This window comes from Thunnus maccoyii, chromosome 2, assembly GCF_910596095.1.
Source record: "Thunnus maccoyii chromosome 2, fThuMac1.1, whole genome shotgun sequence".
NCBI lineage: Eukaryota > Metazoa > Chordata > Actinopteri > Scombriformes > Scombridae > Thunnus > Thunnus maccoyii.
Window position 1 is genome coordinate 14,393,949 of NC_056534.1, and position 14,846 is coordinate 14,408,794.

General features: G+C 41.5%; 1 protein-coding gene across 3 annotated transcripts in view; it reads left to right on the top strand.

Moving 5' to 3' along the window:
• The first annotated feature begins 1,736 nt into the window (after window positions 1-1,736).
• frem3 (Fras1 related extracellular matrix 3) overlaps window positions 1,737-14,846 on the top strand; it is a 32,710-nt gene continuing 19,600 nt past the window's right edge. For all 3 annotated transcript variants that reach the window (XM_042436625.1, XM_042436605.1, XM_042436615.1), the window contains exons 1-2: window positions 1,737-6,804; window positions 7,785-7,874. In XM_042436625.1, coding sequence (XP_042292559.1) covers window positions 1,776-6,804; window positions 7,785-7,874 — 5,119 coding nt within the window. In that variant the 5' untranslated portion in view covers window positions 1,737-1,775. The remainder of the gene's footprint in view (window positions 6,805-7,784; window positions 7,875-14,846) is intronic.

A 14,846-nucleotide genomic window follows, 5' to 3' on the forward strand; every position in this document is an offset into this window, starting at 1 on the left:
ACAATAAAACTTCAAAATTTCATAAATTTAGAGCACTGTGACAGAAAGAACTGTGTCAAAATGTTTGAGCAATGCAAACAGATCACTTCATCGTCATGCTCAACTCAAAAGATGATCCATACAAGGCTACTAGGTATTTTTATCTTAACATGACCTTGTGCACCATATTGAGTACACATTCTCACATTCTCACTGCATCCAGTATGACTTTCTCCATGCTGTGCTTTGTCAGTATCACTGCAGAAGGAGCCTATCTAATACAGTACATTTTACCTGTCCCTGTTGTTAGAACTATGTTTTATAATTTTCTTAAGTTATTGGAAAATCGAAAATCATATCTGCCTGTGCCTGCATCAGACCCTGTCACAATAAGCAGAGGATTTCCCTGTACTAAGTGGTTGCCTTACTGCCTTACTGGGCTTTCTATAACAAATTAAAACTCATAGATGGATCACTCACTTGACAAATCTCTGAGCATCTCAGAAATATTTTGACCTGTTGTTGTGTTTTCTCTCTGTGAGACCAAACAGTGTCCATACACCTGTCCTGCCAGCTGATGCCACATTATTGTCCCTCAGTTTGCGACTAATGGCCACTCTGGTGCCGAGGTGTCCCATTGACATGACCTCAGAGGTCCTCTGACTCGTGAATAAAACACAAAAGCCTTCAGATCAGTGACAAAGGTCCTGTGTATTGTCTTTTGTTGCTGGTGACAATAAACTTTGCATTGAAGAAACTGAGATAAGAACTCAAATCCATGCTGAATACTGCTAAAATATTTAATCTGCATTCTTTCTAATGTTGAATAGTAAAGACCTTTTGAATTTCAGTTACATTTCTGCATTTCACCATTTAACTGAGAGTTGAAAATGATGCAGAATGATTCTCCTGCACACAGGGTTAGTAGTTCCCACCCTTAAAGATTCCTTTACTCCCCCTTTGAAGCAGCTTGTGAAATCACACAGGTCAGTGATGATACATCGGAGCATATAGTTGACTTCAAAGTGACTTTTAAATCATTTGTAGAAATACTCGACCAGTATCAACTTCATATTGCAGTTTACATGAATAACTGTTGTTTTATTTATGGGCACTGATGCACTCCAAAAATAATCCAGTGTACATTTTAGCATCTTAAAATAATTTCCTATAGTAAACTTTGAAATGGTCCAGCAAATTGTTTGTTATAAAAAGTTTGTTTTCATATTTTGTATGACTCTTTACTTAAATTGTGGAGAAAATGAATCACTACTAATAAGCATATTTACTAAATGCATGATGAATTGTGTTAAATTTGTTAGGACTTAATTAACTATATACAAAGACCATGATAGTGTATTTGACAGCACAGATTCCACTAAATTAGGTAAATTAAGTTTTTGTCCTCCCCCCCCCCACACACACACACTTTTTTCTGTGAGACGGGGGGAGATGAGTGGGTGTTGGTTGGGGGAGCACTTTCACAGTCTTGTCCAATGGTCTGTCTTAAATTAGCCATGGGGGCAGGAGGCTCCCTCCTTGCACTGACAGAAGGAGGAGCCAGCGCCTGTCACTGTCTACTGTTTCATTATTACCTGCACAGCCCTGCAGCATTCACTACACTTGTGTGTCTGTGTGGCCACATAGAAACAGAGAGACACAGAGGACAGACCCCAAGGCCCAAATTACCACAGAGAAGTTTATTTTTTGATGCTTTTTCTCCACTTGGGAGAGGAATCTGCCTGCTACTGCTGACTTGTAAAAAAAAGAAAATTGCAAGGCAACTAGCAGTGGACATGGCTGGTTGTCTGCAAAATTCAGAACTCTGTAAAAAGGGAGCACTTTTGAGATGCCTCCTTGTTACATTTGCTCTCAGCTTCAGTTTTGCCTCAGTAGATGCAGAGCCATTTGACCCAGCTCACCTCTACCATCACAGATCTGGACCTAATGAAGACAACATTATCATTGCTAACAATGGGATCAGGGTACCTTTTGGGAGGTCAGTATTTCTGGACCCTGTGAATGACCTGGTAACAGAGGTGCAGCCTGGTGACCGCTGCCACATCACAGTTCTGGACAATGACCCACTGGCCCAGAAACCAGGGATGCTGACCCCTAAAAAGTTCCCCTGTTCATTTGGACCAGATGAAGTGAAATACACTCATTTTGGATCGCGGAGCCCCAGCAAGGATCGAGTGAAGCTGCAGCTTCGTTATGACTCCCAGACAGACACAGTTATCATCCCCTTCATGATGGAAGTGGAGGTGGTTTTCCAGCAGCTTGAGATCCTCACCAGGAATATGCCCCTTAATGTAGAAAAGCTCAATGGTGACAGCAACCCTATTGACAAAAAGAGTCTGGAGTTTTCCTTTGAGGATGGTGTGACAAAGTGTAAGATCACCACTCTGGTCGGCGCCGGAGGTCTTCCCAGGTATGGCATTCTTTTGAATAACCCCACCAATGGCCAAATGGTTGACTGTGATGAGTTTGTGAAACAGGGCATTCGCTACAAGCACACAGCTAAAACCAATTCACCAAACAGAGACTATATTCCAATGATGGTAGAGCTGCAAGATAATGAAGGCAACACTATAATGCAAGAGCATTTCCAAATGATGGTTAGAATCAGAGAAGGTACAGAAAATACTGCTCCTAAACCCAGCTTTGTAGCCATGATGATGATGGAGGTTGATCAGTTTGTGATGACAGCTATTACAAGTGACATGCTGGCTTCTGAAGATGTTGAATCTGACCCAGATGATTTAATCTTCAACATAACTTCACCGCTTAGCCCTCAGCAGGGCTATATTATCAGCACAGATGACCAGAACCTGCCCATCACCTCCTTCTATCAGAGAGACATCAAAGATCTAAAAATAGCTTATAAGCCGCCCTCAGAGGACTCAGAAGTAGAGAGGATTTTTCAGCTAGAGTTTGAAATTGTAGACACTGATGGTGCTGTTTCTGATCCATTTGCCTTTATGATTGTGGTGAAGCCTATGAATACCTTGGCTCCTGTAGCGACTAAAAATACAGGGCAGCTATTGTTTGAAGGGCAGTCCAGAGCTCTCTCCAGCTCCCAGAATTTAGAGATTAGTGATGAAGATAACCTAGAAGATGTGAGAATCACCGTTGTTGATGGCTTAAAGCATGGAGACCTGACCGTGCTAGGCGCTCGCAGGAAATTCTTTACACCTGCAGATCTAGATGCCGGTATTGTGGTGTACCAGCATGACGGCAGTGATACCTACAGTGACAACATTATTTTTAGAATGACTGACGGCAAGAATGAAGTTGAGTTTTTGTTTCCCATCACTATTGCTCCCACTGATGATGAGCCCCCTATTATTAATGCTAACACCGGTCTGGTGCTGTTCAAGAATGAAGTTATGCAGATCTCTCCCTTCATTCTGAGTGCCACAGATATCGATTCAGAAGACTCCACCATTAAGTTTATCTTGGAGGCACCCTACTCAACTGTAGGAGAGCTTCTGCTAAGGCAAGTGGAGCCTCCCTCTGACCCCTCTCTCTGGAAGTTCAGCGAGACAGATGAGATGTTTGAGCAGGTGGTGACCGAATGGTTTCAACAGGATATTCTTGATGGAAAGCTGTTCTATCGCCACATCGGCTCTCACAGCACCACCACTGTGATTGATCAGTTTGTGTTCCGGGTCCAAGATGATAATGACCCTCCTAATCAATCAGGAGAACACATATTCACTATCAAAATCCATCCTGTGGATGACCTCCCCCCAGAGCTTTTCCCAGGCACCACCCTCCACATGACGGTCCAGGAGTATGAGCTGACACACTTCAAGAAGAAATTTTTGTGTTATACTGATCTAGATTCAGATGACAGGGACCTGAAGTATACCATCACTAAGACTCCAACTGACACCGATGAGAACAACCCAGTCCCCTTAGGTGAAATTGTATTGACTGACAGCCCTGACAGTGTAATTACAGAGTTCACACAGGCCCAAGTTAATCACCACAAAATAGCTTACAAGCCTCCAGACCAGGAGCTGGGCATCACACCAAAAGTGGCTCAGTTCACATTCATTGTAGAAGACACTGCTGGTAACATAGCAGATGGACTATTCACCATTTTCCTACAGCCAGTTGACAACAAACCACCACTTATCACCAACACAGGGTTCACTGTTATGGAAAGAAGTACATATATCATCACTAGGAAAGAACTGCATGCCACAGACACCGATACAGAAGATGAAAATATCGTCTTCACTGTGACCCAGATTCCTCAGTATGGGCAGCTGCAGTATTTGGGAATTGACATGTCAAACGGCGAAACTTTCATACTTGAAGACATTGCAAATGGCCGCCTAAATTACATCCATAGTGGAGAGGAATCCCTCAATGATGCCATCAAGCTTGAGGTCAGTGACGGTTTCCATGAGGTGCCCATCACCATTAAGATCACCATTGAGCCTGTTGATGATGAGTCCCCCACGATTATGCTCCCAGCTGGCCTGCTCGGAGCATCCATCGATGTCCTGGAGAATGGAGCCACAGAGATTACAACCAATGTCATTCAGGGTCGTGATGAAGATACAGATGACCTCATGCTCACTTTCATTGTGGAGGAGCCTCCCAAGCTGGGTGAAATTCTGGTTAATGGTGCTCCCACTGAGAGATTCACCCAGGAGGACATCATTAATGGGGCGGTAGTGTATGCTCACACATCTGGCGAAATCGGACCAGTCAAAGAACATGACTCTTTCAACCTTACTCTGTCTGATTTGTCGGATCAGTGGGTCGTTGGCGGCAACAAGGTCCAAGGTGTAACAGTTCACGTCACCATCCTTCCTGTTGACAGCATTCCACCTATTGTCAGTGTCGGAGAGCAGTTTGTTGTAGTGGAAGGGGAGAAGAATGTCATTACTCTGGACCACATCCAAGCTGAGGATATTGACACCGACAATGACGATATCCTGTGCACCATCATCGTCCAACCAACATCTGGTTATGTGGAGAACATCTCCCCAGCTGCAGGGTCTGAGAAATCCAGGGCAGGGACAGCCATCACTGCATTTAGCATTAAAGACATCACCCTTGGTCATATCTACTATGTCCAAAGCATCCACAAAGGTGTTGAACCTGTGGAAGATCGTTTCACCTTCCGATGCTCAGATGGTATTAACTTCTCTGAACGCCACTTCCTCCCCATAGTCATCATTCCAGCCAATGATGAGAAGCCTGAGATTTTCATCCGCGAGTTTGTAGTAATGGAGGGCATGAGTCTGGTCATCGACACACCAATCCTGAATGCAGTTGATGCTGACATCCCTGGGGATGAACTGCACTTTGAGATCATCAAAAACCCTAAACATGGCACAATTGTTCAGCAGCTCAGCACTGGCACCATCCCAGTAGACAAGTTCAACTTGGAACAGATCAAAGAGGCATCCAACATTGTCTATGAGCATGATGATTCAGAGACCAAAGAGGACAGCTTTGAAATAAGGCTGTCAGATGGGAAACACAAGGTGGAAAAAACTGTTCTCATCATGGTTATTCCTGTTGATGATGAGACACCAAGAATGACTATAAACGATGGTCTTGATGTCGAGATTGGAGAGACAAAAGTCATCAGCAACAGGGTTTTGAAGGCCACAGATCTTGACTCTGAAGACAAAGAGCTAACATATGTTGTGCGTTATGGCCCAGGCCAAGGCTACCTCCAACGTATCAGCAAGTTTGGTGATGTTTTAGGTAATATCACACTAGGAATGAACTTTACGCAGGACGAAATTGACAAACAGCTCATCCAGTATGTACACACTGGCCAAGAGGGAATCCGAGACTTGCTGAAGTTTGATGTCACAGACGGTATCAATCCTCTCATTGACCGTTACTTTTACATCAACATCGGAAGTATTGACATGGTCTTCCCAGATGTTATCAACAAAGGTGTGACCCTCAAGGAAGGAGGGAAAGTAACTCTTACCACTGACCTACTCAGCACCACCGACATCAATAGCCCTGATGAGTTCCTCAGCTTCAGCATCACACGTGCCCCTAGCAGAGGTCATTTAGAGAGCACTGACCACCCAGGTGTTCCCATTTCAACCTTCACCCAACTGCAGCTTGCTGGCAACAAAATCTACTACATCCACACCTCTGATGATGAGATGAAAATGGATAGCTTTGAGTTTGAGGTGACAGATGGTTACAATCCTGTCTTCCGTACCTTCAGAGTGTCCATCACTGATGTAGACAATAAGAAACCTGTCTTGACTATAAACAAACTGGTTGTGGAAGAGGGTGAAACCAAGCTCATCACACCATTTGAGTTGACAGCTGAAGATCGGGACACCCCAGACAACCAATTGCGTTTCATAGTCACCCAGGTGCCAGTGCACGGGCAGCTGCTTTTCAACAACACCCAACCAATCACAACCTTTACCAAGCAGGACCTGAATGAGAACCTTGTCAGCTATAAGCATGATGGCACTGAGACCAACGAAGACAGCTTCTCCTTCACTGTCACAGATGGCACTCACACTGACTTTTACGTCTTTCCTGACACTGTGTATGAGACACGCAAGCCCCAGATGATGACCATTCACATCAACACAGTGGACAACGGTGTGCCCCAGATTGTGGTTAACAAGGCTGCTGCCTCACTGAAGGTCCTCCAAACAGGCCACCTGGGCTTCCTGATCACCAGCAAGGCCCTTCGATCAGAGGACCGTGACAGTCCCCAGAAGGTCCTGAAGTACACTGTGTCTGAGGCTCCTCTGCATGGCTTCATCATAAACACCGCCCTGGGCAATGACAGCATCAAGACCTTCACTCAAGGTAAGCTAATGTCACCTCATTCAGTCGCTTAACAGATTTTTAACACTAATCATTATTTTTATATTAACAATGGATTAAATGCCTGTGTGATGTGAAAGCAGCCACTTGTACAGAATTACTAGCTTTTCAGAGCATTTTTAGCAATTTTCAGCTCATTGTTTTGGTTTCATGGCTCACAACTTCACTGTTTTGGTTTAGTCTCTTCGCTCATATCAACCGTATTTCCAACAACAGCAAGCAGCTGTTTTTAAAGAAAAAGCTCTCACAAACCCACTATACACTACCTGGCCTACACCAATGAATGAATACTGGACTTACATTCGTCAGGTTGTTATAACCAAAACTCCAGATGAATGTTAATGTTGCTCTGTAATTGCTGGATGTGTAAATAGACAACTGCTGGCTAACACATTAGCAATATCAGCTTTATCAGGTGATAATATGTCAATGTTGGTTCACTTACCCCAAGTATCAAAAAAACATTTTTACTGCTATGAAGTTTATTGTGTAATAGTCATATGTAGTGATATTATCATACATGAAAAAATGACATAGCCCTATATTCATATCCTATATATATATAGTTGAATAAAATAGGTTAAGAACTTGAAATTATATGTAAAAATAATTAAGATTCCATACCTGTTTACACAAAATAATAACCAATTCTATAATCTTATAATAAACATCAATAATACTAACAATAATTGTACTAATATGGAAACTAATAATAATAATAGTATTCAGCTTCATCATCATAATAACTGTAGATTATATTTTTGTAATACATAATATTTGGACATTGCTTAAAACAATCCTGAATGCTTCGAAACACATCTCCTCTGTGGCTCATATGACTTTATTTGCAGCCAAGAGTCTGTAACTAAAACCTTGTAAAAGCAGGCAAGTCTTTACAGTTACCTTACCTAACGTTTTCAGCTAACGCTATGTATGCATCTCTATATCTGTCATACCAACAGCTGACATCAATGACATGAAGATCTGTTACGTTTTGTTGGATGGAAGCAATGCCACAAGTGATATCTTCTACTTCACAGTTGAAGACAATGGTAGGAATTCTTTAATATTTTATACTTGTACGCACTGACACCAAACTGGGGCCCATTACTGAGGAATCATTTGCCCAAAGGCTTTCCACAGACTTTATCTGTCTTTTAATGGCTTCCTAAAATTGAAACTTCCTGTTTTCTGTCAGTCTCCCAAGTGTTTGCATCACAAAGACTTAAGGCAGTTGGCCATGACTGACACCCAGTATAGAGCCGCCATCTCTTTTCGCCCCACTGGAAAGGGTGGCAGGTTTAAAGGACAGGGGTCAAAGGGGACTTAAGCCAAACACTGACTGTGGGTTGGTAAAAGTGAAAGACCTGGATCTACCTCATGCTCTAAACTTTATTGTTAATGAACAATAGCTTCCCTTCCTTCAGGGTACTTTGCAGAGCTTTCAAATGTCCTCTTTAATCGTGTGTTTGAAGTGACAGTGTGAAATCTGTAAAGGTATGCATGAAAGGGTATTCTGTTCATACTTTCTTCTTGGAATCTGTCTCATGAAAAAAAAATCATTGCCTTCAAGTGAGTAAATTGTGAGAAAAACTTGTGAAAAATGTTAAGAAATACTATTTTGTGACCATTATAATTGTAAGAATAATGAGAATTTCTACATTACCAATTCAATAGTATTTGCAGATGGGACTCAAATGAAAGTATTCTGTTTTGTACTTTCTATTTTCTGTTTTACAAGTCGTCATCATCTTTGAATATCAGTAACTCTGTGTATTTATTGAATATTATATTTCCTTTTAGTCCTCTGTCATATAATATGACCCTCACTTTTAAAATCTCATTAATATCCACAGGTTACATGTCGAACACGATAATCTTGTGGTCATCTTGAAATATCGGCGTACATGTTCTTGTCCACATATGCATGGTACAGACATGACGATGAGTAACAGTGATCCAGATTTATTTTGTGGCTTGTCACCTCTAACACTGTAGCGTCACTTGAACAGCATTACAAATATAGCAAATGCAAGTCACTACAATGCAACAGGTGGCCTTTGCTATTTAAGCATAATCTATAAAACAAAAAAACAAGATTTAGAAATGCAATTGATGCAGCAGGGAAAGTTTGGACTATCATTATGCTGGATTGAGGGCCATGTTAGTGATAATACAACTGTCAGGGCCATTGAGAAGGTAGGATGACGAGGATGTGTAATTTTGCCAAATCACTTATCTTATATCAGTAAAGTGAAGCCTCATATTAGCCTTGACTGAAAGCCCACTAATTAACTCTTCCCCCAGACTGTAAGTGAAGTAGGTGATAATTTACTTTTAATGAGGGTCAGTAGCTCTTACACTGATTGAAATAGATAACATGGCTATTATTACTCTATGCTGTGTACCAATATTGTTATTATGTTTCTTTACCAACCTATCCGTCTGCTTGAAGCAAAGCCAGTTGACACTTCTGTCTTTAAGTGGAGGTTTAACCACAGGAAAGGAACACAAGGGCTTCAATTAGCTCAACAGTGCTTTTTCTGTTTGCTTTGCCACTTTGTTTCTCACTCCAGCTGACTCAGCTGAGCCAGGTGCAGTGGTGCAGGCTGGGACATAAAACAAAACCATGTTTCTGCATAACCACGGTTCACATATAAAGGGCACAGACATGGCCGCCTTCAGCTCACACCATAACATACATGTAATTAATAGCATACACACATAAAAACACATCATGGATATGAACATACGCTCACCTGCACATACACACCACTGTGTACCTACGTATGCACGCCCCCACACACACACAAATAAATACACAGACACATCCGAAAGAAGATCAAATAACAGATAAAAGCGAGATGAGCCAACCTGTGAATGTGAAGCGTTCTCCTGGACATGTAGGGACATGCAGGTGGGGAGCACACTGATGGTCAGCTTATCTGCTTATAAATCTAAGCAGGTGAGCTGTTTGTGTGGGAAACAAAACTCTGGGTTAGTAGAGATTTGCACCCAAGATTATCCACTGATGCTGGTCTCTGTTAGTTGCAACATCATTTTTCATCATTTTAAAAAGTGAAATCAAAGAGATTGAATTTGTAATCTGTATAGTGGATCATTCTTTGGCTATTTCTCCATTGCTTCATTGGGATCTTGCTGACCAGTGTGTTTTCTGTCACCATTAATCAAACTCAATGAAAAAATTGATCTGATAGGTAGAGATGGAGACAAAAATGTAAGCTAGAATTTATTAATCCTAAATAAAAACTGACCACAATGGCTAAATGGGTGGTAGACAACCTACAGTAGATACAGATTAATGATTTCTTTCTTTACATTTATTGTAATTTCTGTGTTTCCTACTCCTAAACTATTTAGCTAAGTAAGTGCTTTTGTTAAAACAGCTTGAGTGTGACCCCGAGTTAGGAAATACCCCTCAGATGCACTGATATGGACAGCTGCTTGAGGGTCTTAGCAGCTTTTAAAAGGTACCTGCCACTACATGCACTGCACTGAAGCTTCCTCGCAAGTGGGCCAAGAATACAAGGACATACTCACACACACACACAGATATACAAGGTCCAAATCATTAATAGATACTAATGGGATGGTGTTACAGTTTGACATACCGTTTGACAGTTTGTTATACCTATGCCATGTATGTTTCTGCAAGTGTGTGTATGTGTCTGAGGATACATAAAGATCTCAATCTGCTGTATGTGAAGCAGCAACAGCATGTGTGTGGCCAGGCACAGCTGAAGTGTGACTGTCGTAATTGTGTAACAAGTGTGTCTTACTAAGAGGTCAGGAGTGGACATTCAGGTTCATGCTGGGAGTCTCAGTGTGGACCTACTGGTCAGCGGTTAAATTCCAGACTCTTTGAGGAGCGTTAGTGCAGCTCTATCAAGTCAGACTTGACACATCAAGCGGTCTTTCTAGATTCTCACCTCTTTTCAGAAGTGTGTTGCAGCTTCATAAATCAGTCAAGGCTGAAATACCCCAAACAGAAACATCAGATACATTTTTACATAAATAGGCAAACAGAGAATAAGATCTATAACATGTATGGAACTTTTAATTCATAAAACACATTTTTCAATATATTGAAATTATAGTATCATGCACTGCAACAAATTCTGCGTTATCTGAGCAGGGAAATCTTAACCAAATGCTGATTTGAGCACTGCTTAAGATCCAGGGGAGAATTGTAGAAGCATTTCATATTTTCTTAAAAGATAGGTTCACAATTTATGTATGACCTAAAACAACAGTCAGGTGCCTAAATGAACACTGACACATTTTTCTTGCTGCAATCATTCCTCCTGTTCATGCTAGCCCTTAGAAGATCCCTTCATAATGCACTTCCACAGTCCTCCGTCTGTGCAAAAATGTATTTAAAAGTTTACTTGAAGTTAATATGAACCTTCAGTTGTCCAAATTTGTCAAATCAAGTCAAAATCTTTTTAAGTTAAAGTTTTTTAGTGCCAAATTCCCTCTTTTTGTTACAATCCTTCCACTGCATCTGAACAGGACACAAAGAGGGATTTTTTTTTAATAAAAATACTGTAACTGTGGAAAATATCCACTTAATTTGAGTAACTCAGATGGCTGAAGCCTCAATTTATCTTCAGATACATTTTAAATACATTTTTGCTCAAAACAAGGACTGTGGATTTTGTCCCTCCATCATTTGGAGGACATCTTCTAATGGCCAGTATGAACAGGAGGAATGATTACAGCAAGAAAAACCTGCTTCTGTGTTCATTTGGGCACCTGACTAATGTGTTATTACAGACTTGAAAAACTGTGAACCTGTCCTTTAAGAACTTTAAATACAGCATGTGGCTCCTGATGATCCGATGACCCAGAAACACCCTTATCTCTAAAATCAAACAGCTTTAGTGTGAGAGCTGCAGGGAGAAGTGAAGGGATGGTGATTAATGGGCTGAACAGTTGTGGGGGGGGTTTCATCCTTAAATGTGGGTGTTGTTGTGTTATCTTTATTTGATGACTGTGATTTAAAATTTGTCATTTAATCTAATTTATCTAATTTATTGAATAATCTTATTAGATTATTCTTAAGTGTAATCGTCTACCTCCTTATTTTAGCTAATGAATTCTTACAAAGTAGTTGGAAGAACTAACTTAACTTTAGTTGTGGTGCTCCACTGACCTCAAACACAAACTGTAGTTCAGCCTGGGTCATTCTGTCTGTCTGCTGGGAATTTCTATTGGAAAACCAATAACCTGCATGCAAGTGACCAGGTCAGAAACTCCCTACAGCCATTCAAAGTGTGGGACATTGGGGCAATAAATACTTGTTTTTACAAGTGGATACATAGCTCACATATATCCTTGTCCCCCAGACATGGATCCAGTGTGCCACAGGCTAAGAGAAGAAACCTTTACTGTCAGACGCGTTCAGACGTCTGTAGATTTCTGTTTGTTTTCTAGACCTAGAACTATGGTAATATGTGTATGTTAGATCTTGAGAACTTGGAGTGTAACTGGTCTTCAAGATAGTCTTGAATTTCACTGCACTACTAATCAAACTCCACTGATTAACAGATGAGAAGAAAGAGAGAACAGAGCCTTTACATTCAGATAAGTTGAATTGGTCTCTGTGCTTCTCCAATAGCAACAATATACTCTTCCAGCTCTGGAGAGGGATCATAGACCCCGGTGGGTTGAGTGTTATGTGATCATTCAGAGCCGGGACAGGAATGCACTTCCTTGGAGACTCCAGACTCCAGGGCCACAGACAGAGCAGGGCCTGGAAGTGAAGTGGTATCCCAAGCAGACAGGTGTGTACGTGAGAGGGAAGGCTCCAGGGGGATCCCCTTTCAAAGCCCTCCGTCACCCCATTCCCAGCTCTGCAGAAATCCAACCCAATCTCAGATAGCCCGATAACCCGCAGACTTCCACTGCGAAGGTTCGGGAAAGGCACTTCCCCAGAGAGTGCAATGACACCGAGCCAAAAGAGAAAAGGAAAATGAATGAAAAAAAGCTTGAAAATGTGCACATGTTTATTCGAGCTACAGTGGGTGTACTTTCCTGAACAGTAGGACTGTGTGCCGACTGACACGACCATGTTACACCTCTACTTCCTAACTGTGTTTTGCGATCTTACATGACACCCGTGTCAACAGTCACCGGGAGATTTACTGACTAATGGTGCCACAGTCGGGGCCCCCTGTGACGAGAAGAAGCTGAGGCCTCTCAGTCGCCCCTCCACCACACCCCGCTCTGTTCTCACTCCCCCTCCCTCCCCGCCTCTAAAACCCCTTCAGGGTATCACTATTATTTTTCTTCGGCGTGTTCATCTTTCACCTTGTCTTCATTTCTTCACATTTTATTTCCTCAAAAGTTTATTTCTCTTATCCATTTCACAGAATAGCTCATATCACCTCATTCTCTGTTGCTGTTTCTCTTTTCATTCTTTTTTTCTTGAGGCTTGATTTATAGTGGTTGGACGGCTGCTGGGGAGGGGAGTTATGATGTATGGCTACAGCGGTTATTCTTATCTGCTCTCATATGGCAAAGCTGTTGCTGCCCCTAGCCACACTGTCATTGAGTTACCCTCACTCCTTTCCCTGTCCTTTCCTTTTTTTGTTTCTAACTCTTGAGTAAGCTACATGACTTGACATCTGGTGCAATGTTCATGAAAATCTCTATTATCTTTGTTTATGTCTGCCTCTCTCGCATCCCTATTCATCATCCTACACAGCACGGTTTAGACTCTCGGTTCCACTTTTGTTATGTTATTAGATTTATCCGAAGTGTAGTAAGCGTCTGTGTCAACATGACAAGCATGTGGCAAGCAAAGGGTCAAAGAGGATGTGGCTCTCAGGCCCTGTCAAATTATGATTTGCAACATCCTGCAGAGATCACCTCTCTGTCTCGAAGCAGCCACTATAATGTGTCGATTTACAGCACATACTGCCGCTGTCCGGAAGGTATGATTAGAGTTATTAATACATTTAATCATGCAGCATTCCTCGCACGAATTCCTTGGAACACAGAGAGGAAGCTAAGATAAGCTTTCACTATTTTAAAAATGTCTTTCTCTACTTGTTAAAATTTAAAGGAATCAAAATAAAAGGCAAGAAATAAAGAATCTTAATCTCTTTTGACATCTCAGTGATTAAATAGGCCATACTCTAAATCTAAAATACTCTGAGATTTAAATACCAAGCATAGCTGACTGGAACCTTCCCAGTATTTATATCAACAGGATGATTAATGAGGAAATGCAATAATGGCGACGCTTGTCACTTGACGAGGATATTCTTAGAAGGTTGCTCTTCATTGCATCATGCTGGTGAGTGTCAAAGCCTCTTATTGACCTTCCTTTCAAATGACATCTCCTGCCTGACCCACTACCCCAATGCATCTATGTATGGTGCATGGCAGCACTGCAGGCAGTGTAAATATGAGCTGATGAAGAATGTGACGTCAAACGATGCAGGTGCGGGGGAAATCTAAAGCCGTAATGTCCGGTTTATGTTGGACGTTGCTTTGCTGGAGCAGGATGGTAGACACTTTAAATATCAGCATCACTGTACTGTACGTTTTTCCGCTGAGTAATTTTGCCATATTATATAAATTCAGAATTTTGTCGACATAGATTACTTTGCTTTAAATAAATTACCCAGATTCCCTCATGTGCCAGTATGTAGCTTGCCAGATTGTGATTTACTGCACTAAAGGAATTCAAGCAGCTTGTAATGAAGGTCTGGAAGGCATCCAGTTGGTCTCACTCAACTCCTAAAACAGGGAAACATTAGCGTACTTCTTTAATATTCATTCCTTGCCCATGTCAGTGCTTAGCATCAATCATGCCAGACTTAATTTATTAAATGGCTGCTAACAGGGACATTTAGAAATATGTGCAGCCTATAAAACTTTTCATCCCAGCAGAAATTATGATGATTGTCAGTTTAAAAGCTAATGGAAATGTGAGCTGAGCCAGGCAGCTATACCATGTGTATTGGATTTGATAGCAGGTCTAATATAACATG